A 24,748-nucleotide genomic window follows, 5' to 3' on the forward strand; every position below is an offset into this window, starting at 1 on the left:
GGTGGTGCCTGGTGTGGGTGACTGTCCTCTGCTCTAAGGGGATCCCCTCAGCCTTCAGCTGTAACAGGCCTCAAGCCAGTCCCCTCCACCTTGCACCTCCCGACAAACCCTCACTTCCCACCGGCGTGGAACTCTCCCCAGGGGCGGCTCCTCTGAGCTGAAAGCACCCAGCCATAGCCTCCTGGACGGATGGCTCAGCAGGAGGCTCTGGGCCCTGGTCCTCTGAGCTCCTCCCTGGCCCTGTGGCCTTGGACTCCGAGGTCTTTCTTACTGTGGCCCCGGTCTCTGGAAGCTCCCTTCCGTGCCTTTGGTGGAGCTGATGACCCCATGGACCCCTGCATGGACTTCTTTGGTCCAGCAGGACTGCCCAGCCCAGGGCAGCCCCGGGCCAGCTTTCCTTTCCTGCTGCCAGTTCTTGCAGACAGGTGGAGAGTCCCCTGCTCCAAGCTGCCCTTGGCCCCATGAGGAACCACAAGTGCTGTGAACCAGACGGCTGGGTTGTCCTCGGAGAGTCACTGGCCAGGGGGTGGGCGAGGCACAGCCTGGGTCCTGTGATGGGTGCTTGGTCCAGATCGTGGCCCATCTGAGAGACGGCTGCTGCTGCTTCCCTCGCGCCCGGACTGGCTGTGAGCATTCTGGACAAACTGTGACCCTGGACCCAGAGGCAATTGCTGCCGTCCTCCCTGGCCTTCTGGTGATGAAAGAGGAGAGATGGCTGATGGGAAGAGCAGGGCATGGGGCACAGACAGGGTGCCTTGTGGGGGAAGGGCCAGTGCGTGGGGATGGAGGGGGGCGGCCCCGGGTGCTGGGACTTGGTTGGGGGAGCGGTCCAGAGCATCAGAGACAGGTGGGATATGCTCTCAAGTCTGACATACATGATTGGAATCGGAAGGAAGAGGGGCACTTGGCTGGCTCAGTAAGGGGGTGTGCGACTCTTGATCTCAGGGCTGTGAGTTTGAGCCCCACACTGGGTGGAGAGATCACTTAAAAAAAATAAAATCTTAAAAAAGAGAAAAGGAAGGAATTTTCCAAAACTGAAGAGAAATCTCTGTCTGCAGACCCAGGACACTCAAGAACTACAAGGAAGATAAATATAAGCAGACTTAGGTCTATCACAGTAAAACTGCTGCAAACAAGAAGAAAATCTTAAACACAGCCAGAGAAAAAGGACCTATTTCTGGGAAAAGAACGTAAGATTGACAGCTGTCACCTGAGAAACAAACGAACAGCGGGAGCCTGATGGCAACAGAGTGATGCTGTTTCAAGTGCTGGAAGAAAACTTCCGTGCACCATGACGGCAAAATGGTGAGTTATTGAAAAGCAGAGAGTTGAAGGGATACAGCAGCGGCCTGCCCACGGAGAAGAGGTAATTGGAGTTCTTCTGGCAAAGGCAAACGCCCAGATACAAATGTGGAAATGCAGGAGAGACTGAAGAAATCCATGTGGGTGGACGAGAATAAGTGTGCGTCGTGCAGAACAATCTTGGCCATGTCTTGTGGAGTTCAGATTACACATAGCATCGTTAACATTTGAAACTAAAATCAACGTTTTGCTACATTCATTTTTTAAAAGAGGAAGAAGAAAAACCAAATCATTTTGAAATTACAGTATAAGAATTGAAAAATTCAATACCTATTTTATGATAAAAACATCTCATAGCAAATTAGGAGTCAGCAGGATTTTCTTAATCTGATAAGAGACATGCGTGTACCTGCACACACACACACACACACACACACACGCATGAAGTTGAATCCTCCTGTCACACCGTACACAAAAATTAACTCAGAGTGGATCCAGGACAGACATGTAAGACCTGAGACAGTAAGAGTCTTACAAAACTATGTTGGACAAGTGTTCTGTCACCTCGCATCTTGGAAATGATTTCTTAGACAGGACACCAAAGACACAGGAGACAAAAGAAAAAATAGACAAATAGGACTTGAAAGAATTTAAATTTTGTGCATCATGAGACACTCTCAACAGAGTAAAGAGGCAGCCCACTGGTTGGAGAAAATATTCTCACATCTTATATCTGATAAGGGATCGATGTCCAGAGCCTATAGAGAACTCTTAAAACTCAACAAGAAAACCCAAACAACCTGATTCAAAAAGGCACAGGATCTGAACAGACGTTTCTCCGAAGATGTATGAATGGCCAACAAGCACATGAAAAGATTCTCAGCACCATTACCTGTTGGAGACATGCAGATCAAAACCACAAAGAATTTCCACTCCCACCCGGTAGGATGGCCTCCCAAGCAAACAACAATAAAAGTACCATGTGTTGGCAAGAATGTGGAGAAATTAGAATCCTGTGCCCTGCTGCTGGGAGTGCAAAATGGCATGGCCGCTGTGGGAGAGCTCTGTGGAGGTCCCTCAAAAAATGAAAACCAGCATTGTCAGATGACCCAGCAATTCCATGTCTGCGTATATCCCCAAGAGAACTGAAAGTAGCATCTCAGAGAGATATGTGTATGTCCGTGTTCTGAGAAGCATAATTCATAGCAGCTAACACGTGCAAGCAGTCCAAGTGTCCACTGATGGATGAGTGGATAAACAAAATGTGGTCCGTCACACAAGGGAATGTTGTTCAGCATAAAAAGGAACTCCTGCCACCGGCCACCGCACGGATGAACCTCGAGGACGTGCTTGGTGAAATAAGCCAGCCACGAAAAAGACAAACTATGTATGATTCCAGTTATCTGAGGGACCTAGACTAGTCAGAATCATGGACACAGAGAACGGGTGGTGGGTGTCAGGGGCCGGGGGAGGGGAGCGTGCCATTAGTGTTTGTGGAGACAGAGCTTCAGGTTTACAAGATGACTGCGTTCTAGGAGCAGATGGAGGTGACAGTTGCGCTAGGATGTGAATGTATTCAGTGCCACTGAAGTGTCACTTAAAATGGTTAAGATGGTAAATTTCACCTCATAGGTATTTTATCACAATAAAAAATTTAAATATCTCCTGCAATAATGTCAGTACATATCAGCTGTGCAAGCCTAAATCTAAAGTTATCTAAGCCCTCCGTTGTATGTTATGAAACGTTACTAACATAAATGTTGAAGAGGTAAAGAGAGAGCGAGTCCATGTAGGAGTGGAGAACACGTGTGCTTTCTGCTGTAGCAGAGCCGACAGCCATGCAGGGATGGAGCGGCTTCCGACCCCGTCAGCAGAACGGAGCCTAGAAACAGACCAACACGTCTGCGCCTCCCTGATTTATGGTAAAGGAGACAGGGCAGTGGGGGATGGTTGCTGTTTTCCAGTAAAGGGGCCGAGTCAGCACATATCCAGGTAAGGAAAAACATGTTTGGATCCTTACCACAAACACACACAAGAATCAACTGCGTAGAGATCGCAGATACACACGTGGAAAGTAAGACAATGAAGACTGCAGAGGAGAACGGCAGGAACATCTTGGTGACCGTGGAGTAGGCAGATTGCTTAAACAGAAAAGTACATCAAGGAAAATGTGACTTTTTGAACTTTATTGAAATTTAAACTTCGTTTCTTCAGAAGGTACCATTAAGAGAAGGAAGCAAAAAGCCCCAGAGCTGGAGAACATACCCAACAAAGAACTCAAGTCCAAAACATAAAGAACTCCTGTCCATCCGTAAGAACAAGAGACATAACCCAACTAAAAATGGGCAGAAGACCTGAAAGCGCCTCACACAGGGCACATCGAAGGGCAGCCAAGCGTGTACGCCGTTGCGCATTCGTCAGCGGGCTAAGCAGTTGAACGTGGAAAACGCCCGAGCGCTGGCGGTGCCTGCGCGCAGGCCTGAGAGCCGCGGGGGGGCGTCCGGGGTGCACAGTGTGCGTTCCCGAGGGAGGCGCTCAGAGAGCGTGAGGGCGCAGCCAGAGCCCAACAGGTGTGGAACATTCCTACCCATGAGACCGGACCATGGACAGCACCGAGCCTCACCAAGTAGGGTCGCGGATCCAGCAGGATAAAACCAGCGGAACCCTCTATCGGATTTGGATTTCAGATAAACAGTGAACACTTTCTTAGTGCAAGAATGTCCCACATGCTCTCCATTTGGGACCGTATTCTAAAAAATACTCATATGCTTAAGAAGTGTTTGTTGTTGATCTGAAACTCAAATTTAACTGGGCACCCCGCATTTCCTGTGCATTGCCAAACACAGCTGCCTCTAGAGAGTGGACAGCACATTCCCACTGACACAGGGGACGAAAAGAGGCAAGATGGCCTCTGTCTTTGCAAGTCAAGGTGGTGGTGATGGCGGGGCGTGAGCGGGAGGGCCTGTGAGGGCCTGCGGGCCTGCTTCACGCTCTGCCGTCAGATCTGGGTGCTCTCTGCCTGGGCGCACTCAGTTTATGAAGAGTCACCAGCTGTATGTTTCTGGGAAGTACACTTTCTGTGCATTTCCAAGACTGCACGGGACTCTTTAACCTGGACTCAGACCTGCGCTGGCAGAGAGCAAAGCACATCTGTCCAGAGCTGCTCCCGACTCATCCCAGGCATTGCCACATTAACTCCCTCCAGGGCTCTGGTTTGGTACCCCTTCCTCCAGGAAGCCTCCCCAGACTAAGTCAGGTGTGTTGCTGTGCCCTCCTGCCCGTAGGCATTTTCCTTTGCTGTAGTTGTGATGCAATCATCATTCACAGAGACAGTGTTTATTACCTGCATCTTCCAATGTGGCCCCCAAGGGCGTGATATGGCTGAGCTGTGCCTGCACGTCTCCCCGCCTGGCACAGAGAGGGCGCTCAAGAAATGTGTGGAGTGAGAGCCTATATGTGAACCAACATTTTGTTTTTACTCCCAAAAGGTTTTCTTGATGCAATGATCACATCCCTAAGAACCAGGGCTGCCTTGTTTTCCACACGAGTTTTCAGAGCCTCACTTTTAAGAAAGAAACCATCCGCACGGCCGCTCTCCAACCCGCGGCTTGGGAGGATCCCCGCGGACCGTGCGTCTCATTTCCTGGCGCAGGAAGGTGCCCTGTGCGTTTCATTGCGAGGGTCCGATAGCTTGTTGCTTCTCTGCTGATGCAGATGTCAAGGATGCTGCGTCCGCTCTCGGCCAGGGGGCTGGTGTGGCCTTTGGGACCCTCACCTGTGGTTTTTGTCTTGATGCTTGCAGGGATTTGCTGCAGACCCTGACTGAGGACGAGCTTCACACACTAGAAAGGAACCTCTGCATTTCCCAAGATGTTGAGTTCCCCATCCGGGCAGACGCTCAGGTGCCCCCAGCCCTGGCACCCGCCTTTCCCTCACCCCTTCCCGCCGAGGAGCTGCTCTCAGCCAAGGCCAAAAACCCGGAAGCGGAGCTGGCCTGCTCCATGCAGTACGATGACCAGGAGCTGGAGCAGCTCAACCGCATGGTGCACAGGGCTGGGGACGAGATGTCGTCCCTCCTCTCCCCGCCCAGCGCCTGCCAGTCCCCGGCGCACAGGCCAGGGGTGGAGGGCAGCCCCCGTGGGGAGGCATCCCCAGGCAGCGCACGGCTGCGGCCGGGCAGCGACGAGGAAGAAGGAAGGGTATTCTTCATGGATGACGTGGAGGGGGCCGCAGAGGCCCCGGGCGGCCCGTCTGGGTGGGTGGGCAGCGCCAGCGCTGACCCCCAGGAGAGGGGGCAGGGCGGGGGGCGCAGAGAGGCAGGGGTCAGCAGTCCCGCCGAGGCAGAGGAGGGGGACCTGAGCAATAACAATGACGTCCCTCACGACAAGATGTGGGCACTGGGCCCCAACTCCTGCAGCTGCCTGGACGTGCAGCCGCACCTGGATGGCTGGGAGGGGGGCGAGGATGCCGCAGAGACGGCCGAGATGATCGCCCACCGGACAGGGGGCATGAAGCTCTCAGCCACCGTCATCTTCAATCCCAAGTCGACGCCCGCCATGGACTCTACCGTCACCGCCCCGGAAGCTTCTGGAGATGGCATCTCCCTGTCAGAGCCCGCGGCTGAGGGGACAGACGGTGGCTCCCACAAACTCAGCACCGCGGCCACCAGCTGCCTCCTTAACTCCTGTGTGTGCTGCGGGGGCTGTGGGGGCGGCAGGGAGGACGCCACCGCCCAGAGTCTACGGGACAAGTGTGGCCCGGGAAGCATCATCAGCGCCTCGTACATTGGCTCCGCCAAGGCCAGCGCCAAGGGTCCAGCTGAGAGACAGGAGGAGGCCCGGCCTGTGCTGGAGGCGTTGCCCTCAGAGGACGCCCCTACTTCCAAGTGCCTGACACACACCTCGGGGCCTCAGCTGGACTCAGCAGACAGGTCACCTGGAGTGGGCAATGGCGCAAGTCTGAACAGGGAACCTCAGGCTGGACCGCAGGACAAGGGGCAGCCCTCGAAGGCCAGGGGGGAAAGTCAGCAGGGAGAGGCGGCCGAGGAGGAGCCTCAGCGCCAGTCGGGCTCCAGGTAAGAGCCGGCTCTGGCTGCGCCTGGATTCCTCTTTGCATTCAGGGCTCATTCCCTAAGTGTGGAGGCACTTCCACGGGGCTCTCAGGTGTGTGGGGGGAGGGGGAGGTGGGTGGTGGCTGGTCGGGGACTGACGCTGCAGGGAGTTCAGCAGCATGTATCAGGCCCTCCTGGGCCTAGTCGCTCAGTCCAGCGGAGAAATGTCCCCCAGTGAGCCCGACCGCTCTGCTTCTGATGTTACAGGCACCTTTCAGGTGATGTGGGCACAGCGCCAAGCCCTCGTCCCACCCCCTTTCCCCCGTGGCCCATCCTGGCCCCAGGTGATCCATGTCTGTCTGGGGGCAGGGCAGGCTCCGGGACTGGGCAGTGGCCACCTCTGAGTGTGCTTTCCACTTTGCTCACTGTCGTGGCCTTGGCCCAGCCCCCACCTGACCTGCGTGGCTGCTTAGTTCAGGTGGGGTTGCAGTTATCTGTGCAGATGCTCAGCCGTGAGTGTGGCGCCCCTGGGGGCCCGGCTGGGATCCTGGGACCGCCCTGGGCTCGCCCTAGGTATGTTCTCAGGCAGTGCCCCCAGGACTTTGTTCTCCTCTCCCCCCTCCTCCCCAGGGGAGCTCCTGTGCTCTCCTCCAGAGGCAGCAGACCAGGAAGGGTGGGTGGGTGGGTGGGTGGGCGTTCTGCAGGGCCTTTGGCACCTGCCCACCTCTTCTGACTCAAGGCCACTCTCCCTTCCCTTGCTCCCTGCACCCCGGATCTATCATGACGAAGCAGATTCAGTGAGCGTTGCCCCCACACCCGCCATGCGCCTGCTGCATCCTCAGCATTGGGAAAGGGGGTGCTGGACTCGCACGTGACTGTCGTATTGTCACAACCCCAGGTCCTCCCACCAGGGCCCTGCCGGCTGTGTCTGCCGGCAGGAGGTGGGAGGATGGGGAGGGGGATTCAGGCTGGAGGCCGGCCACGGTCCCCGCGGCCACGGTCCCCCGGCAGTGTGTGACAGGGGCTGGCCCGGATCCCACGGGCATCAGGGCCGCCGTTCCACGTCCCCCATGCAGCTTCGCGTGGGGCCTGCAGTCACTCCCCACCCCTCCCCGAGCCCCGGGCCACCACTAACTTCTGTGTCCACGGATTTACCCCTTCTGGACAGTTCCATGCACAGAATCACACAATACATGAGCTTTTATGCCTGTCTCTGTTCCCTGAGCGTGATGTTTTCAAGGCTCATCAGTGTTGGAGCAAACGTCGTGGGGCATCTTTCCTTTTTTGTTTCTGAATAACATTCCGCTGGACAGACAGGCCGTGTTCTGTCCAGGTGTTGTGTGTACGTGTTGCCGTCATGAACACGCAGCTCTGCGTGACCACACTCCTGTGTGGTCAGAGGCTGTCTTTCTTCTGGGTGCGTACGCAGGAGGGCACTGGGTGGATCACAGGCTGAGGAGCTGTCAGCTGTTCCCTGGAGCCGTCGCGGTGCGTGCCCCCACCGGTCGTGCGCGAGGCTCCGCGTCCCCTATTCCTTGCCAGCCTCATTGTGGCCCAAACGTTGGTTAACCAGCTCCTTTGTCCTTAGGGCTTGTGCAGCCACGGGACTGGGAGCTCCCCTGAGACCGTGCCTCTCTCTGCGACTGCGCCCGCTGTGACAGCAGGTCATTCTACCCCATGTAGCACGAGATGCATGGAGATGGCCATTGACATTTAATTTAATTGTATAATTATCTCAAATATTTGCTTGGTTCCCAGTCAAATCTATGAAGTAAGGTGTATCCAGAGAAGTTTATCTCTTCACCTTGCTCTTCCTAAAGGTAACAGTTTTTAAATTTTTTAGTTTACCTTTCAATTTGAAAAACATAAGCAAAGATGTACACACACTCATTCCTGCCCCTCTGCCCCCCAGGGCCTCACCCTGTGAACGCTCTCGTCCGCCGTGCTCTCCTGGCCTTCTAGCCTGGAGGCCTGGCCATCGTAGTTTCTAGAGATGTGCTCACCTTCCCGTCCAGCCTCGTGACCCCCGTGTAGCTGAGCCAGCCGGCCCTCAGTCAGGTCTTACTGCTGGCCTTGTGTTGTGCCGGACTCTGCCGTTACACACGGCGCAAACGTCTTCTCCTATTTCTGATAAAGCCACTTTTGAGCTGTAAACCCAGCCTCCTCAGCCACGTCCAGAGGAACGAATTATCATCAGAACCTGCTGGATGGCTTTCTTCCTCAGGGCCCGCCGCACAGAGTTGATTATTGGTAAGTGAATCATTTCTCTGCAAGAATGATAGGAAATCATCAGAAATTCTTCGACGGGGTATGTGGATTTTTCAGTTTTTGACACCCCCCCCTTTTCCGGTCCAGCCCGTGGACACCTACTCTGTCTCCTGCTTTCCTGACATTTTCCCACGGTGGACACTGCTCGTTTGTGTCACGAAGATGGCTTCCCGGGCTCCTTCCAGCTTCGCTCAAATGGGGAGGCTGAGCTGAGCAAAGGAAAGAGAAGCCCCACCGTGGCCTTGAGGCAGTCTCATCTTCCGGGAAGCTTTTCCAGAAGGTGCAGAGGGCCTGAGGTGGGAAGAATGTGGCAGGTGGCCTGTGATCAGGACAGCCATGCGTCTGGGCCAGAACCTTGGACAGTGGTGTCTCCCCCCAACCCGCACCCCCCACCCCACCCTGACTGCACCAGGGGCAGCGGGAATCAGGTCAGCCAGGTGTCAGCAGATGGTGCCCATGGCCCACCAGCGGCAAACACGTCAGGAGAACCATTCTCTCACGTCACAAGCTGACCTCACGGAGCGTGATCGAATGCTAATGCGGAGGTGAGACAGCAGGGGTACCGTTAACTTGGACAGACACAAAAGACCAACCTCACACAGGCGGGAAGTTTGCCCAGATTCCAGTGGCCGGATTCCTGAAAGTCTGGGGTGTTGCTGTCCTCACAACGTCTCGAGACTTCACGTTAGAGACCGCGGGGCTCGAGAGCAGGGGCCGGTGATCATCCCTCCCGTTCTGCAGGTGGAGAGGCTGGTGCTTGTCTCGGCTCAGACCACCTGGAGAGGTGGCTGGCCTGCGGTCTCCTGACTGTCCACCGCCCCGCAGGTGCTTCTGTAATCCCGGGGACTGGCGGGTGGAAGAGTGAGCAGTGGGCCTGCTGCTGTGCTCCTGGGTCCCAGTCCTGCGGTCCCGTGAGGAGGGCAGTCAGGTGCAGCCTCACGCCTCTGCGAGCCACACAGAGCTGGCCCAGGCAGGAAGCACACAGAGCTGTGACAGAGGGTCTGCTCGTCCTGAGGACACAGGGAGTGAATTCTCCTGGGCAGCAGAAGTCAGGTGGAAGGACCCGGCCCTGGGGTCTCTGCCAGGCTGGCCGGAGGGTCTGGGCCGGAGAAGCCCCCTCTGGGGTATTCCCCCAGGCGCCACATTCAACCCACTGCACCGTGAACCAATTCCATCCGTGCTGTTGCCAGGGTTCTGGGACATGGCCCCCTGCAAAGTTCTCAGCGGAATGTTCCAGAACCATGCATCCTTCAGCTCTTTTTACTGGCTTCTCTCCTTCCTTTTCAGGAAAAGTTAGGATCTTTTTAAAGGGAAAGTTAGCATTTTTAAAAAGCTTGTTGTTCCATGTCTAAACTTACCTCACTGTTCCAGAACCTTTCATGCTCATGAAGCCTGAATAAGCCACTTGTCTACAGCATGGAAGCTCGACCTGTTTTTGTCCTTTCCGCAGACATCCGACTAGAGCGTTTCCATCCTGCTGCCTTCTTGAAAAAATACCGTGGGCTCTCTTTTTTCCTATTATAAACATGGTCCCCATTCATTGTAAAAACTTGAAAACATAAGAACAGAAGGAAATAAAAATCACCCCGAATCCTACAAGCAGTTTTATTTTTTTCACTACATATTATGATAATTTCTCTGTAAAGCGCTTGGAAAACACTATTTCCATTGAATTCTACTGTGTCCTAAGGACATACAGACATACCTAGTTCATTCTACATTCTCCCATTTCCATGAGTCTTCTGTGTTAAGTTAGCCTTGTGGCCCCTCTCCCTTAGGTGTCTGCCCCTGGGGTTATGTCTTTAGAGCCGATCCTTGGTAGGGTCACCACGGCAAAGGTGTGGAAAGTCTCTGGGGCTCTTCCTGCCACGTACAGGCCGATCGCTCTCCAGACACACACTGACTTATTGATTTATCATGCAGCGGGGTGCCCCTCCCCTGCCCTGGGACTTGAGAGGTGAAACACGAAACCCCGGTTGTTGGAGTTGGCTTTCCTCTGATGGTCGGTACCCTGCGTACTTCTTTCCTACCCGTGTGTGAAGCGACCGCTCCTGTCTTCCGCCTGTTTTCCAACTGGGTTTTCATGACTTGTTTACTGACTCGAAAGCGTTCCCTCTGTCTCGTGCATCTGCTGTGGACAGATTTACCCCACGTGTTCCTTGCCCCCTGATTTCATGTGTTGATGTCTTTCGATTTACAGAAGCCTTCATTTTGTTTTGTGTAATTAAATTTATGAAAATTCTAGAGAAACCTTGTGGTTCTTGCTTTTCTTTTTCTCCTCTGGTTGGCTGTGCACCTGCCATCGCTCCTCACCCCAAGGCCAGGGCATCGTCTCCTCTCCCGCTTGTGTGCTGTGGCTTTCTTTGTTTTACCACTAACTCTGAGCCAGTTTCGGAGGTCCGGGTGGTTTTGCCTTCTGAGACTGTCTCTGACCGTCGGGGCTGATGGCCATCCCGACGCACAGGCAGGGTCACTCGGTCTGTCTTCGGGCACCTTGTTGCCTGTCCCACCTTGGAGGCCTGCTTTGCAGTATTCGTTTCTCCAGCTGCATCTGAGAGTCTGGCTGGCAGCTCCCCTGGCCCTCCCTCATGCAGTTGATGGGCCTCCCTGGCTGCTGTTTTGGGTCAAATGGTAAGAATCTGGAAGGGCTGTCCTCGGCACAGGCTTCTAAGCCTCTGCTCTGCACCGGCGAGCTCTGACCAAGTACTCTGTCCTTACAGAGGGGAACTGCTGGCGTGCCTCACCTGTTGTGCTTCCTCACTTGTTTGGGTAGTGGTATCGGAGGACCTGTCCCCTGCACCTGCAGATGCAGTGAGAGGCTGGATCCAGGGGAGGGAGGGCACCTGGGGCTGGGTGCTTGACTTTAGCCTGCCTGAGCCTCCATTTTGTCGGCTGCAAAATCGGCTAGCAGTAGTCGCCAGCTCAGGTGGCATCTGGGGAAAGAGCTGAGAGGCCACAGAACATTTTTTCTTCTTGTTACTCTGCGTCTTGCTTGTTGTTACTTGTCTCTGTTACTGGCTGTTCCTCACCCATTATTACTCAGTGCCGTGGCTCAGGATTGTTACTCCCTGTTCCTTGCCATCTAGCTGTTACCAGTCTTGACTACCTCCCCATTCCATCACCGGATTTCCCTGTTTCCGGGCCTCGTTTCTACTCCGCGCGGGTGGTGTGACCTCCAGTCAGGGTGACTTGGAGCGCTGTGGTGGGGCTCTGCCCCAAGCTGACACACTCTGGACCACTCCAGCCTCCAGCGTCATCTGTGCCCTGAGCTTGATTCTTAACTGGCTCCTTTTCCAGCAGATGCCTTGCCTTCCTCCGTGCAGTGGCTCTGTTGTGGTTCCCCCAAGTCCCTCTGCCCGTTGCCGGGGTTGGGACACAGGCTCAGGGACATTGGGGCCCTGGGGATGCCCTGGGTCCAGCCCCTGGCCGCTGTGGCTGCAGAGATGAGCTCAGCGTCCGTGTGTCCCGAGCCCGGCTCCAGCTCCCCCTGAGTCCCATCGACCCTCCTGCCCAGACGGAGGGAACCGTTTGAGATCCCCATGGACCTTGGCCCTGCCTCTGTGGCCAGCCCAGGGGAGGCAGCACATGGCTGCACAGACCGAGCATCCTCCAGAAGCATGTGGGGAGTGGTGAGGCCTCCGTCATGCGGAAACCTTCCGCAGAGGCGTGGGGCTGGCTCTCCTGATGTGCTGTGTGCACGTATCACCCAGTCAGCTTTCCCTCCAGCAGACAGAGTCAGGCCCGCCTCTCTGTGCCTGGGGTCAGCCCGGCTCCTGCTATCTTCCGGCCTCCACGACCTGGAAGGGCGTGCGTCCCTTTCCAGTGTATGATCAACAGCCTCAGCTCCCGGTGCAGGCGGTGGGCTGGTTGGGGGTGCCCCGGGGAAGGAGTCCTGAGCCGGCACCTTCAAAGGTAAGGGGATGTGAGTCAAGGCGTGGGAGCAGAAAGGACTGCACTGCCTGGACCGGCTGGCCACTTGGTAGCCCCAGACGTGGAGGAGCTGTTTCCTGGCCTGGCCCCACCTGTGCCATTGCTGGTTCTTACAGGGGCTCCGCAGGGGATCAGCTCAGGGTGGGGTGACAGGGCAGGGCAGAGCCTACCCCTAACCTCTCTCTGGCAGCTGTGGGGCCCTGAGCTTGTGTCTGCCCCATCAGGACACGCCCATCACTGCCCTTTCTGCCAGAGCCATTCAGGGTCAGGACACTGGGGGCAGGCCTCGCTGCTGCAACCATTTGACCCTGGGGCAGGTGTCCCCACCGCAGTGCACAGAGCACCAAGGCCTCCCACCATGTCACGTCCCTGGATGGAAAAACAAGAATGATTGAGCGGGTTAAAAATAGAGAAGGACTTGGAATTAATTAGACTCTTGAAAAACAGATTAGGCGTAATGACTGTCAGCAAGTCAACTGTTAAGTGACGGGGCTGTGCGGCGGACACGGAGCGTGAGGGCATGAGGTCAGAGGGCAGGGCAGGGCTCTTGCCTGAGCCCCTCACCGGCACCCACCATGCACCCTGTGGCAAGCACAGTAACTAAGGCCCGCGCCGCTAGAACCCCACAGGGTTGCAACGACCCTTCAGGCTCCCAGGAGTGCCGGCACATGGCAGGCACTCGGGCGGGGGTCCTGGGAGGGTGCTACTCTTCTCGTTGACAGGCCTCCCTGGTGTCAGGGTCCTCCTTACAAACTCACAGCCGGGTGTGGAGCTGGCCTGGCTGAGGGGTGGCGGTGACTGGTTGGTAAGTGGGCACCCAGGACAGCTCCGTCCTGGCCTCCACCTGGTGACCCCACCCAGCATGGCCTTAAAAGGGCCCCCTCATTCCAGACAGCTCCTCCCTCCAGCTGGCTGCCTCCCTACACCCCAGACATCTCACATCCTCCCACCCTGCTGCTCCCTCCGCTTTCACCATTGTCAGCGCACAACTGGGTTCCCCCCCCTCCTCTCCCCACCTGCCCCACCCCATCCTTCAGCCAGTGCCAGGAAGAAGGTAAAATCAATGCCTAAGATGGAGAGTGACAGGTGGGCTCTGGGGCAGCTCCTGCAGTCGAGCAATCAGGGGAGGCCTCCCTGGGGTGGTGACATCCCCTAAGACCTGAATGGAGGATGGGAGAGGGAGGGAATGTGCCCCAGGCAATAGGTCCAGCAAAGGCCAAGATGTCAGGCTTTTTAACCTGGGCTGTTTTGGTGGCGTGAAGTAGTATCCACCACGGTTTCAATCTGCATGTCTTTGAGGACCAGGGAGGCTGAGCATCTTTTCACATGCTCCTTTGCCATCGGCCTGTCTTCTTTGATGAAGCGTCTACTGTATTCAAACCTTTTGCTGTTTCTTTCATTTGGGTTGTTTCCTTACTGAGTTTTGAGAGTTCTTCATTCATCCATGGGTCCTTTATCAGATCTAATTTGCAAATATTTCTCCCAGTGTATGGATTGTCTTCTCATTCTGAGTATGTTTTGAAGAACGGAAGTCCTTAATTTTGATGAAGTCCACAATTTATCAACTTTCTTCTTTCATGGATTGCAGTTTTGGTGTCATATCTAAGAATTATTTTTGTCACCCAAAATCACAATGGTTTTTCTTCTGTTCTAGAAGTTTTTACTTTTAGTTTTTACATTGAGGTCTGTAATCAGTTTGGGCCTAACTTTGTATATGGTGTGAGGTATGGATCAAGTTTTATTTTGCATAAGGAAAGCCAGTTGTTTCAGCACCGTTTGTTGAGAAAGCCCGTCCCTTCCCCATGGAACTGCCTTTGCACCTTTGTCAAGTCAGTCAGCCGGATACATGTGGGTTTATTTCTAGACTCACTAGTCTGTTTCGTTATCTGTCTGCGTTGACACGAATATCACACTGTCTTGATTATGGTAGCTTTATAACGAGCCTGAAAATCAGGTGGTGTAAGTCTACAACTTTCTTCTTTTTCAAAGTTGTTTTGGTTATTCTGGGTCCTTTATATTTCATACGGATTTTAGAACCAGGTTGTCAGTTTGTACGAAAAACAAAAGCAAAACAAAAACAAAACCTACTGGGACTTTGACTGGAATTTTGTTGAATCTATAGATCAACTTGGGAAGAATTAATCCCTTAATAATATCATTTTCCAATTCATGAACATAGTATATCTCTCCTTTTACTTAGGTTTTCAGTTCTCTCAGTGAAGTTTCACAGTCACAGTCTTGCACATCTTTTATCAGGTCAGATTTATCTCTAAGTATTTTATATTTTTGATGCTATTGTAAATGATACTGTGTTGTAATTTCAGTTTCCAATTGTTCATTGCTAATATGGGGAGATGTAATCGAGTGTTGTATATTGGTCTTATCTCCTGCAACTCTACTAAACTCACTTCATTATTTACAGTAGTTCTTATGAATATTCATCAGATTTCCTATAGATGATGATGTCATCTATGAAAAAAGCCAAATTTATGTCTCCTTTTTAATTGGATGTTGTTTACTTCTTTTTCTTGCATTTTTGCCCTGGCAAGGACCTCCAGTACAATGTTAACTAGAAAAGTTGACGTAGGTTATTTTTGCCTTGTTCTGATCTCAGAGGGAAAGCATTACTATCTCTTGTTGGCTGTAGGATTTTCATAGGCACCCTTAATCAGGTTCAGGAAGTTCTCCTTTATCCCGTTTGCTGAGAGTTTTTATCAAGAATAGATGGATTTTTCTGAAATGCTTTTCCTGCATCTTTTGGGATGATCATATAGTTTTTATTTTTTAGTCTGTTAATGTGATAAATGACATTGATTGATATTCAGATGTAAAGTTAGTCTTACATTCCTGGGATGAACCTTACTTGGCCACTAGGTATTATCCTTTGTATGTATTGTTGGCTTTGATTTGCTAAAATTTTGTCAAGAATTTTGCATCTGGTGGTGAAGAATGTCAGGCAGCAGTTTTCTTTTTTCATAATGTCGTTTTTCAGGGTTGGGTATCAGAGCAAAGCTGAGATCCTAGGGTGGGGAGCTTTCCCACTTCTTCAATTTTCCAGAAGAGTTTGTGTAGAATGGGTACTATTTTTGCCTTAAATAGTAGTCGGATTCACCAGTGAAGCCATCTGGGCCTCGAGTTTTCATGGGAAGGTTTTTAACTGCAGTTTCCATTTCTTTACTAGACGTAGGTTTGTTCAACTACCCATTTCTTATTCAGTGAGCAGAAGAGCTTATTCATGTGGTCCTCAGTCTGTGCTCTGTCCCCTTGCCTTCCCCTCAGACAGGCAGATACCAAATAGCTGGGCGATGGTCCTCTGCCCGGAGTCCGAGGGCTCCCTACGCTCCTGGTCTCTGGGGCCCAGGCCACCTGCCACAGTCCCTGCCCCGTGGCTGGCTCCTTGCACCCCAACCAGTGTCAGCTTTCTAGATGATCTCCGCACCCTCCTGCCTCCAGTCCTTGTTTGCTCCTTGGGTCACCGTCCCCTCCCTGTCATGACGCCCTCCCATCCCCGCTACACCACGTCACCACGTGCCTTTGATGAAACTCATGGGGTGCTTTGCCCAGTGGCCTTGTCGAGTGCCAGCCTGCGTGTCCTTGCCATCCCTGCTTCACAGATTGGAAACAGAGGCTCGGAGCCCCTCAGCAAGTGCAGTCCCACTCATTTGTCTGACTCCGGTTTGGGGGCCAACTGCAGGACCCCTGGGGCCATCCCCAGAGCTCAGCCTCAAGTCTCACGTCTGTGATGTGGGCCATCCTCCCGGCCCCCACACCACATACCTTAGGCTAGAGGATGTGACTCAGGGTCCTTTGCTGGCGGAAGCCTACCTGCCCTAGCTCAAGTGAAAATAAGGGGCTGCCAAGGGTTGGAAGGCAGCTAGGCACAGCAGGACATCCTGGGATTTGGAGGGGGACATTGGGGCTCACGTCCTGCCTCTCACATCCTGGGTTCTCTCCTTCAAGCTCCTGCCCCTGCAGGGGACCTCTTCTGGGCCACTGCCCCTCAGCACGGTGCTGGCAGCTATCCAGCCCAGCTTCTCAGGCACAGCCACAGCTGGTCCCCCCATAGCAGGGCCCGTGCCCTCATCCCAGCCAGTGTGTGTGGTGTGGATGTTCATGGCTTCAGGGGGCTACCCTGCAGGGGCAGCTCTAGGGGAAGGGGGCTGGCAGAGTCCAGACCTGCTGTACTGGGCCTCCAGGTACAACCGTCCCGTCCTCCCTCCCTGCAGCCCCGGGGCCTACCTGTCCTTATTCTGCCCAGCTCCCCGCTCCTTCGGCGTCTGGGGCCTCCACAGTGCAGGGTGGAAGCCGGGGCTTTGAGCAAGAGTGCAGAGTGCTTGGTAAGCATTGACCCCTCCTCAGGATACAGGAGGCAGGGTGAGGCCTGGCTGCTGCCCAGAGGCCCCAGTACCACCCTAAGGGGTTGTCTCCTTCACCCCCTGGGGCCAGGAGAATCCCCGTCTGAACAGCCTCTTCCCCAAGCACAGCATTTCCTCCCATCTTCATGGAGACAGACACAAGAAAACAGTTTTAAATTACGGAGTGTGGCACACAGGGAGACTGTGTCCGAAGCCAAGTTCACCCGCTGCTGTGTTCACCAGCTGTGGACACTTCTGTCCTCAGAGCTTCTAAAAGCAGCAAAAGTTGGGGCGCCTGGGTGGCTCAGTTGGTGAACCGTCTGCCTTCAGCTCAGGTCATGATCCCAGGGTCCTGGGACTGAATCCTGCATCAGGCTCCCTGCTCAGCGGGGAGTCAGCTTCTCCCTCTCCCTCTGCTCCTCCCCCTGCTCGTATTCTCTATCTTTCCCAAATAAATAAAATCTTAAAAAAAAAGCAATGAAAGGTCAGGAAAGGTGTGCAAGATGTGACAGCAGAAGGGAACACTGGTCCCTCTGCTCATGCGACGACCACTCCTATTTATTTAATTTTGTTTCTGTTTTTTTGTGGGGTTTTTTTTGAAATGTAGGTATACACATTTTATTTATTTATTTTTATTATTAACATATAATGTGTTACTTGTTTCAGGGGTGCAGGTCAGTGATCATCAGTCTTACACAACATGCAGTGCTCACGATAACACATACCCTTCCCAGTGCCTGTCACCCAGCCACCACAGCCCCCACCGCCTCCCCTCTAGCAGCCCTCAGTTTGTTTCCTGACATATTTATAAAGTACACGTAGACATGTATTTTTTGTTAATCTGTGTTTCAGGCTTTTCTAGAGTATACGCATATTGCACCTGTTTTAAGAGGGAATGATGTAAAGATCGGGCTCCCATAACCCAGCCATGGACCTTCTCCAGAGCTGGGCTGTGCTGCGACCCAGAGAAGCCAGACTATGGCCCCTACCCCTTCCCGTGGAGGGGGGAGGTGCTGTGGGGCCAGGTAACACCCAGGTGAAGGCTATAAGCCCAGAGGGAGGGGAGAGGCCCGCTGAGGTGTCAGCAGCTGCTCTGGGGCCCTGCCAGGCTCTGCAGTACCCCCCCCACGCCGCAGCCCCAGCTTTGGGAGATGTCTCCTCGGGGCTGTCGGGGACCAAGCTATAGTCTCACAAGTGGACAGAGCCGGACAGGGCGGGGGTGCCAGGGCCTGCGGATACACAGGACCTGCCAGGGCGGCTGTGGGGTAAGTGGAGCATCACCATGGCAACATGGGAGGCACCCTGGCATCAGGTGCTCCCCAGCCTGGGAGGAGGACGCGCGCCCAGTTTCACAGACCCTCCTTGGGTCCAACAGGCTTGGGGTCAGTCCAGGCAAGATGGACTTGCGTGCTGCTGGGCTCTCCCTTCCTCTGGACTCCAGGGGGACTGGCCTGGGTGGCCTGTGTCTGGAGAATGACTCTGAGGGACCCAGGTGTGCCCCGCTGGCCAAGGCCACCCCATCTGTCAGTCATGGGGCTGGGATGACTCAGCGAGAACCGCAGGCACCGGGCAGGGGGTCTGCGGTCTGTCCTCCCTGTTTGGGGAAGCCACGGGTCCCTGGAATGCTCCTCCGCAGCGCGTCCTTTGGTGACAAGGGCGTTCGCCAAGGCCCCACACGAGTGTTGTGGGGCATTTCAGCTCCTGTGTCCTTCTGGATGGGCATTATCCATCGTGATGACCAGAGGATATTTCCAGGAAACCCAGTCCCTGAGTGCATGGGCATGTGGGGGTCTCGCACGCGGCCACAGGCGGTCTGGGGTCCGCTGTGTCACAGTGGGGCTCCTTTGGGGGGTGACATGCCCACTGAACAGTGTGGGGCAGACCCTCGGCCACTCCTGGGCTGGGCCCTGCTTGGTGCCCATCTCGTGAGAAGTCCTGCGGCTTATGGAGCTTTATGAGAGGCCCGGCATAGCCCCCTTCCGAGCGCGATCCTCCTGTTCCCACTTAGAGAAGTGAACACTGAGGCCCAGGGACAGAGAGTGATTTGTTCACAAGGCTGGACGAGGGTAGAGCCAGGAGCCTTCCTCAGCACCGCGTATCCCGTGAGGGAGGGGAGTGGGAACACGTGTGGCACGCAGAGACCGCTGCTCTTTGTGTGGTCACGGGAGCCCAAGGGCATGCACTCTGGTGTCACACTTGTCCCCAGCCACGTACACCCCCCACGGCTGTGACGGCCTCCCCCTGCCCCCGAGGGCCAGTGCCTGAGTCCTGGCCCTCAGCTCAGCCAGTGGGGACCAGGCTCCTTCCCGGTGGTGGTGGGCAGCCTCACTCCTCCCCAGAACTGGTGGGCACTCGGGAAGCCCCCCAGAGCGGCGGGGAGGGCTGGTTGGGAGTGTGAGCTTTGCCCAGGCGTGAACACCCTGAAACCAGGACGGGGAAGCGGGTTGGTCCAGCCCGGGGAACTGCGGCGTCTCCTGCACGATGGTCTCTCTTCAGCATGTGTGCACCTGGGATCTCAGTTTTAAATCTGTTCACAGAAGATTAAAACATGACAAGATTCATTTTTAAAGGAATGCACAGGTAATAGGCAAATGAGTGACATCTTTTGAAAAAGACGAGGCCTAAGCATGACACATTCTAGAGGTAGGTGGGTTTGTCTGAAGGGCAAGCGGAGTCAGGCCTGGCAGCCGGTGGGTCACGGCAGGGCCGGGCTGCAGTGTGGGACCTCAGAGGAGGAGACACTAGAAGGCTGCTTGGGGCAGGAAGGATGTGCGAGGTGTGTGAGGTGGTTGCTCGTCACAGTGGACCTCGGTCCTGTCCCTCTGTCCCTCTGTCCCTGCTCTCGGTAACTTTGGAGGAGCATTTGGCCTCTAGCTCCTCTGTGTCCTGCGTAGCTGTTGTCCTGGGGGCGGGCGCTGTGCCCCATTCTGAGTGTGCACTCATGCGTGCACATGCATTCTCACCTCCGTGCACGCACGCACCTGCACTCAAGCCCACCCAGGAGAGATTTAATGGGTGCGGAAGTTATGTCTTGGCTCCACCGCCCTAGCACAGCTGGGGACCCCCGGCTCCCTGACGATGGGGCTGCGGGCAGCCCCAGGATGCTGAGGGGGAGCAGGACTCTGCCCCGGGCCCCAGCACTCGAGACAGAAGCGTTACTCCCCACCTCAAGGCGCCAGGCAGCCCCACGCCCCTCTGCCTTCCCCACTCACCTCCCGCCTCCAGCCCCGCCTCACCGCCAGAGGCAGCAGGTGCCGGGGCAGGCCCCTCCCACACGTGCTCTTCCCCCCCTCGGTGCTCCCGCGTCCACTGCACAATCTGGGATGAACACAGCAAACAAACACCTCCTGGCAAAGCGATTTCCCTAGAGGTTTAAACATTGATTATGAGCTTAGACTCCCTTGAATGATTCGAGCCATAATCACACGTTTTATGTGACCGCCTCTTTGAATGCCTGGCAGGCGCCAGCGGGCTCCGTGGGTGGGAACTGGCTGTGTCCTCGGTGCTAGGACGGCCCCGCCTCTGCCCGCCACTCACGTGTGTGCACTGACGCCCTCCACGCGTGATCAGCCTCTTCTCACTGGACCCAGCGGTGGCGATTCGACTGTCCAATCTGTCTGTAAGGAGCAGTTTCTGGGCCCAGCAGGTGAGACAGACCTGGGCTTGGATCGCGGGGCTTCCCTGGGGCAGCAAGAGCAAACTACCACACACGGGGCTTCAAACAACAGGAACGGCCCTCGTCACAGTTCTGGAGGCCAGAAGTCCAAAATCAAGGGCCACGCTCCCTCTGGAGGCCCCAGGGAAGAGGCCTTCCTCCTGGCTCCTGGGGCTCCTGGTGCTTGCGGGAGTATGGCTGTGTCCCCTGGCCTCTCTTCCGTCCACGCACAGCCTCCTTTCTGTGTGTCTCTTCTGCTCCTCTTAGAAGGAGCCTTATCGTTGGAGTTAGAGCCTGCCTGGACAGTCCAGTCACGGGTACGGGTTTTGAGGTGGACACATGTTTTGGGGGCTTTCCAACTCCTCCCAATGGAACCGTTGCATCAGATGTGCCTTCACGGGGGACAAAGCAGAGACGCGCTCTGAAGCTGTGAGGTGTGAGGATGCTCTGCTGGTAGCTCCTTTTCCTGAACCCCATCTAGCGTTCCAGACATAGGGAAAGCGTCTGTTCACACAGAGGGCCCACTTCTCCTCCCCCGCATCTAATGAATTCAATAGTCTTTGTTCAACAGATACAGATTGGGAGGTTAGTGAGGGGTGGGGGAGCTGCCGTCGATGCTGGGCATACAGCAACAAACAGAAGAGAAGTTGCTGCCGGGCCAGCCTCACATCCTCCCAGGATAAGACAGAGTCAGCACACACGGGCTAAGTCAGGGTGCTGAGTGACCCAAGTTGCACAATGCAGGGTAGGAGCAGGAAGAGAGCTGTTGGGGGGGGGGGATGTTTCCTGCGTGTGGTCAAGGAAAGGCCTTCTAATAAAGCATACCAAATAGAGGCTTCTGGGGGTATCCAGAAAACGAGCATTCTGGGCCCAGTGACCTCTGTGCAAAGGCCCTGTGGCCAATAGCATGTTTGGCTTCTCTGAGACAGCAAGGAGGAAGTCTCAGAAGCATTAGGAAGTGGAGGGTATGGGAGGGGAGGTTGACAGAGAGGGGTCCAGACTATGCCAGGCCCCATAACCTCCGGTAAGGATTTTTGCTTTGGTTGGACTACCTGGAAAGCAGGGGTGGAAGGTTGCAACAGAGGAGAGACGCGTTCTGACTTCTGTTTGAAAAGACTCTGTGTCCTGGGCCTTCGGTAATGTCGGTAGGAGCTGCAGCTCCTTGGGGTGGCCCCTGGCATGTCCAGGGGAGTTTATGCCTGGTGAGTCCTGGGTGCTGGCTTGCTCTGAGGCCTGGGGTGAGTCCTGGCGCTGTGAGTCCGCCAGAGGCTGCGCCGTGGGCATGCCGAGCTGGGCAGGGCTCTGCAGGAGCCCTGGGGCCTGGCCTCTGAACACAGTCCCCAAGCTGTCAGCCTGCTGGCTGGGTGGCCCAGGGGCAGGGGCAGTCCCTGGCGGATGCTGGCGTGTGGGGAAGCAGGTGTCTTCCTGTAGATGTGAGTGCCCCTCTGCCTTCAGCCTGTGTGGTGTCCACAGAGGGTCCAGTGCCTGCCGTCGGCCAGCAGTCTGTCCAGCGACTGCCCGTGGACAATCAGCACCCTTCCAAAGGGGTGGCCCTGGGCAGTGCCCAAACAGTGGCCATCCCTGTGGCCCCTACAGACCGGCCAGACCCAGACAAGACCTGGGCTCAGGTCCCAGGTGAGATCCCGGCTTCTAGCTCCTGTGGTCTCTTCTTTTGTTCTCCTCGGCCCTTTGAAGCCGACTTCCTGCCTAGAATCTGTGTCTTTGTGGAGTTTTGTGTCTCTCTCTCCGCCAACCCCCGGTCCCTGCTCTGCCGGAGTCCCAGGCTCCATGGCCTCAGCTGTCTGTGGCATCAGAGACTTTCGGTGTGCTGGCCGTGCTCCACAGTCTCCAGGAAGACACCCCAGCCCCCTGGGCATTGAGCTGCGGGGCTGGGGCTGCAGGGCTGAACTCCAGGCGCGCCCCCCCCCCCCAGACACACCTACCTCCGCTCGGAGGCAGACTCCCCGCCACAGGCAGGGCTGTGATGCCATCTGCTGCCGGCAGGTGCCTCCTTTCTCCTCAAAATAACGTTTATTCTGATGACAAAAGTAACCCTTGCTCACTGAAGACACTTGGGAAAAGACTAATTTATCTGTAGTCCCGGTATTCAAATAAATGTGATATTAATGTTTTGATGATCTTTCCCCATGTTTCACTATGTACATATGAGATCTCTAATTTTTAAAATACTACCTTTTCGTTTAATATGCTAACACTTCTAGCATCTAACTACCCTATGAAGTGGAAAGCATATGGATGGGACCCAATTTGTTGAGCCAACCCACTGTTGATAGAAATTTAGCTTATGAGCTGTTTCCTGAATATGAGTTTGCTAGACGATTACAAGAAAAACATGCCTTTATTTTCTTAAGTGTGCACTTGAGTGGTTTTTAGTGTGTTTGCAGCTATGCACACATTTCTGTCACCCCGTGAAGAAACCCTCCATATCCGTGAGCACTGGCTCCCGTCTGCCCGCCGCCAGCCCCTGGCAGCCCTCCGCCTCCGTCTCTATAGATCTGCCTCTTCTAGACGTTTCAGATAAACGGAGTCACACACTGTGTGACCTTTTGTGAGTCGCTGTGTCGCAGCCTCGTGTCTCCCTGCTTCCTCCGTGTTGTGGAGCACGCCAGCTTCCTTCTGCGGCTCAGCAGTCCCCGTGTGGATGGACGGCAGTTGTTCGCCTGCTCATCTCTGGGTGGACGCTTGGATTGTGCCCACCTTTGGCTCTTGAAAACAGTGCTGCTGTGCACATTTGTGCTCGGACTTCGTTTGGGTGCCTGCTTCCAAATCCGGGTAAAGCCGTCACTGACCCCGGGGATCTTGAGTGGCAGTGGACATTGCCAGCAGTGAGGTCCCCACCCCCTTCCCTTACTCAGCTCCCAAGGCAGGGACAGGAGCTGGGGGGCAGCCAGGCGCCCCCATCCTCAGGGCAAAGTCAGGGGCCCCGTCCACGGAGACCGTGCGGCTCAGGAGGAGAGCGCCATGGCTGAGATATGGGTCCCAGCAGAGTGCAGGCACAGCCAGCCCCACGGCCGCCGGCCTTCCCTGCTCCACACTCCAGCAAAACATGAAGTGCTCATAGCGAATGTTCATCGTGTTCGCGCGTGCCGGCAAAGTGCACGCTCATGCACCCCCTTGGCTGAAGGAAGGGGGCCCGTGGAGCCCTGGGGCCCCGTTCAGCCCAGCCTCCCTCTGCACTGGGGGGGGGGGGAGGTATCACAACTTTGCGCTTCTCAGTGGTCTTCCATCGGGGGTTGTACCCCCGCCTAAGACCCCTGCAGTTCTGCACGTGAGGAGCTGTGACCGGCACCCCTCTACCTCTGTCGACTCTGCCACTATGTAACCACTGAGCCACCAGGGTCACCGTGAAGATCCGGCCACATCTGCGGGCCACAAGGGCAGAGCTCCACATGTGTGTTGTGTGGGTAGCTCCTCTTTCACTCAGATGGTGCCGAGTTCTCTTTCTGAAGTTGTGGCCCAGCGCACTCGGCCCCCAGCCGTACCTCCCTGTGAAGACAGACAGCTGAGGACGTGAGGACGCCATGTGCACTGAGGCAGGCCTCTGGCGTGGAGAGCAGACCAACTCCTCCCCAGAAGGAAAAGGACATAGTGCAGTCAGCTGTTGGCAACTTTTTAAAAGTTATAGTGAATATTTCTAGACAGATAAAACGCTTGTATCCGTGAGACGACAGGGAGAGCATAAATTAAAACGTCAGGGAAAGGCTGTAAGGGAAAGTAGAGAAATTTCCCTCGATTGTAGGACAGAGGGGTAGAGGGAGAAGAAAGGGGGGGAGTGATGTGGGAATTGGATGCGCCCCCCAGTGAGCCCTTGAAGCTGCAGGGGAGAGAAGGGGCAGGACCCCCATCTTCTTAACAGAGTCCCACACGTGGGGACTTAAAATGACAGGAAGTTACCCTCTTACCGTAGGGAGGCCAGGAGTCCGAAATATGGCAGGGCCACCCCCCCTCCAGCGGCTCCAGTGCAGGGTTCTTCCTGCCTCGTCCAGCTCCCAGGGGCTGTGGCGCCCCCCACCTCTGCACCCTGTCCCACTGCACCTCCTCTCAGAAGGACACATGTCATTGGGTTAAGGACACCTGGTAATCCAAGATGACTTTCTCCTCTCCAGCTGCAAAGACCCTTTATGCAAATAAGTCATATTTGCAGGTTCCAGGGGTCCAGACGTGGGC

The 24,748-nt window shown here is 55.2% G+C and overlaps 1 protein-coding gene across 4 annotated transcripts in view; it reads left to right on the forward strand.

Annotated features, from left to right (window-relative positions):
- ZFYVE28 (zinc finger FYVE-type containing 28) overlaps nucleotides 1–24,748 on the forward strand; it is a 47,570-nt gene that overhangs the window by 16,559 nt on the left and 6,263 nt on the right. Inside the window, exons 6-9 of one of the 4 annotated variants that reach the window (XR_005833543.1) lie at nucleotides 5,105–6,376; nucleotides 8,111–8,172; nucleotides 8,265–8,602; nucleotides 8,708–10,856. Coding sequence is in view for 3 of the 4 variants with exons in the window: in XM_040625406.1 (XP_040481340.1) it covers nucleotides 5,105–6,376; nucleotides 8,111–8,172; nucleotides 8,265–8,314 (1,384 nt within the window). In the remaining variant the exon portion in view is untranslated. The other 3 variants (XM_040625406.1, XM_040625407.1, XM_040625404.1) reach the window with 3 other exon arrangements.

This window comes from Ursus maritimus, unplaced genomic scaffold, assembly GCF_017311325.1.
Source record: "Ursus maritimus isolate PB19 unplaced genomic scaffold, ASM1731132v1 scaffold_8, whole genome shotgun sequence".
Taxonomy (NCBI): Eukaryota; Metazoa; Chordata; class Mammalia; order Carnivora; family Ursidae; genus Ursus; species Ursus maritimus.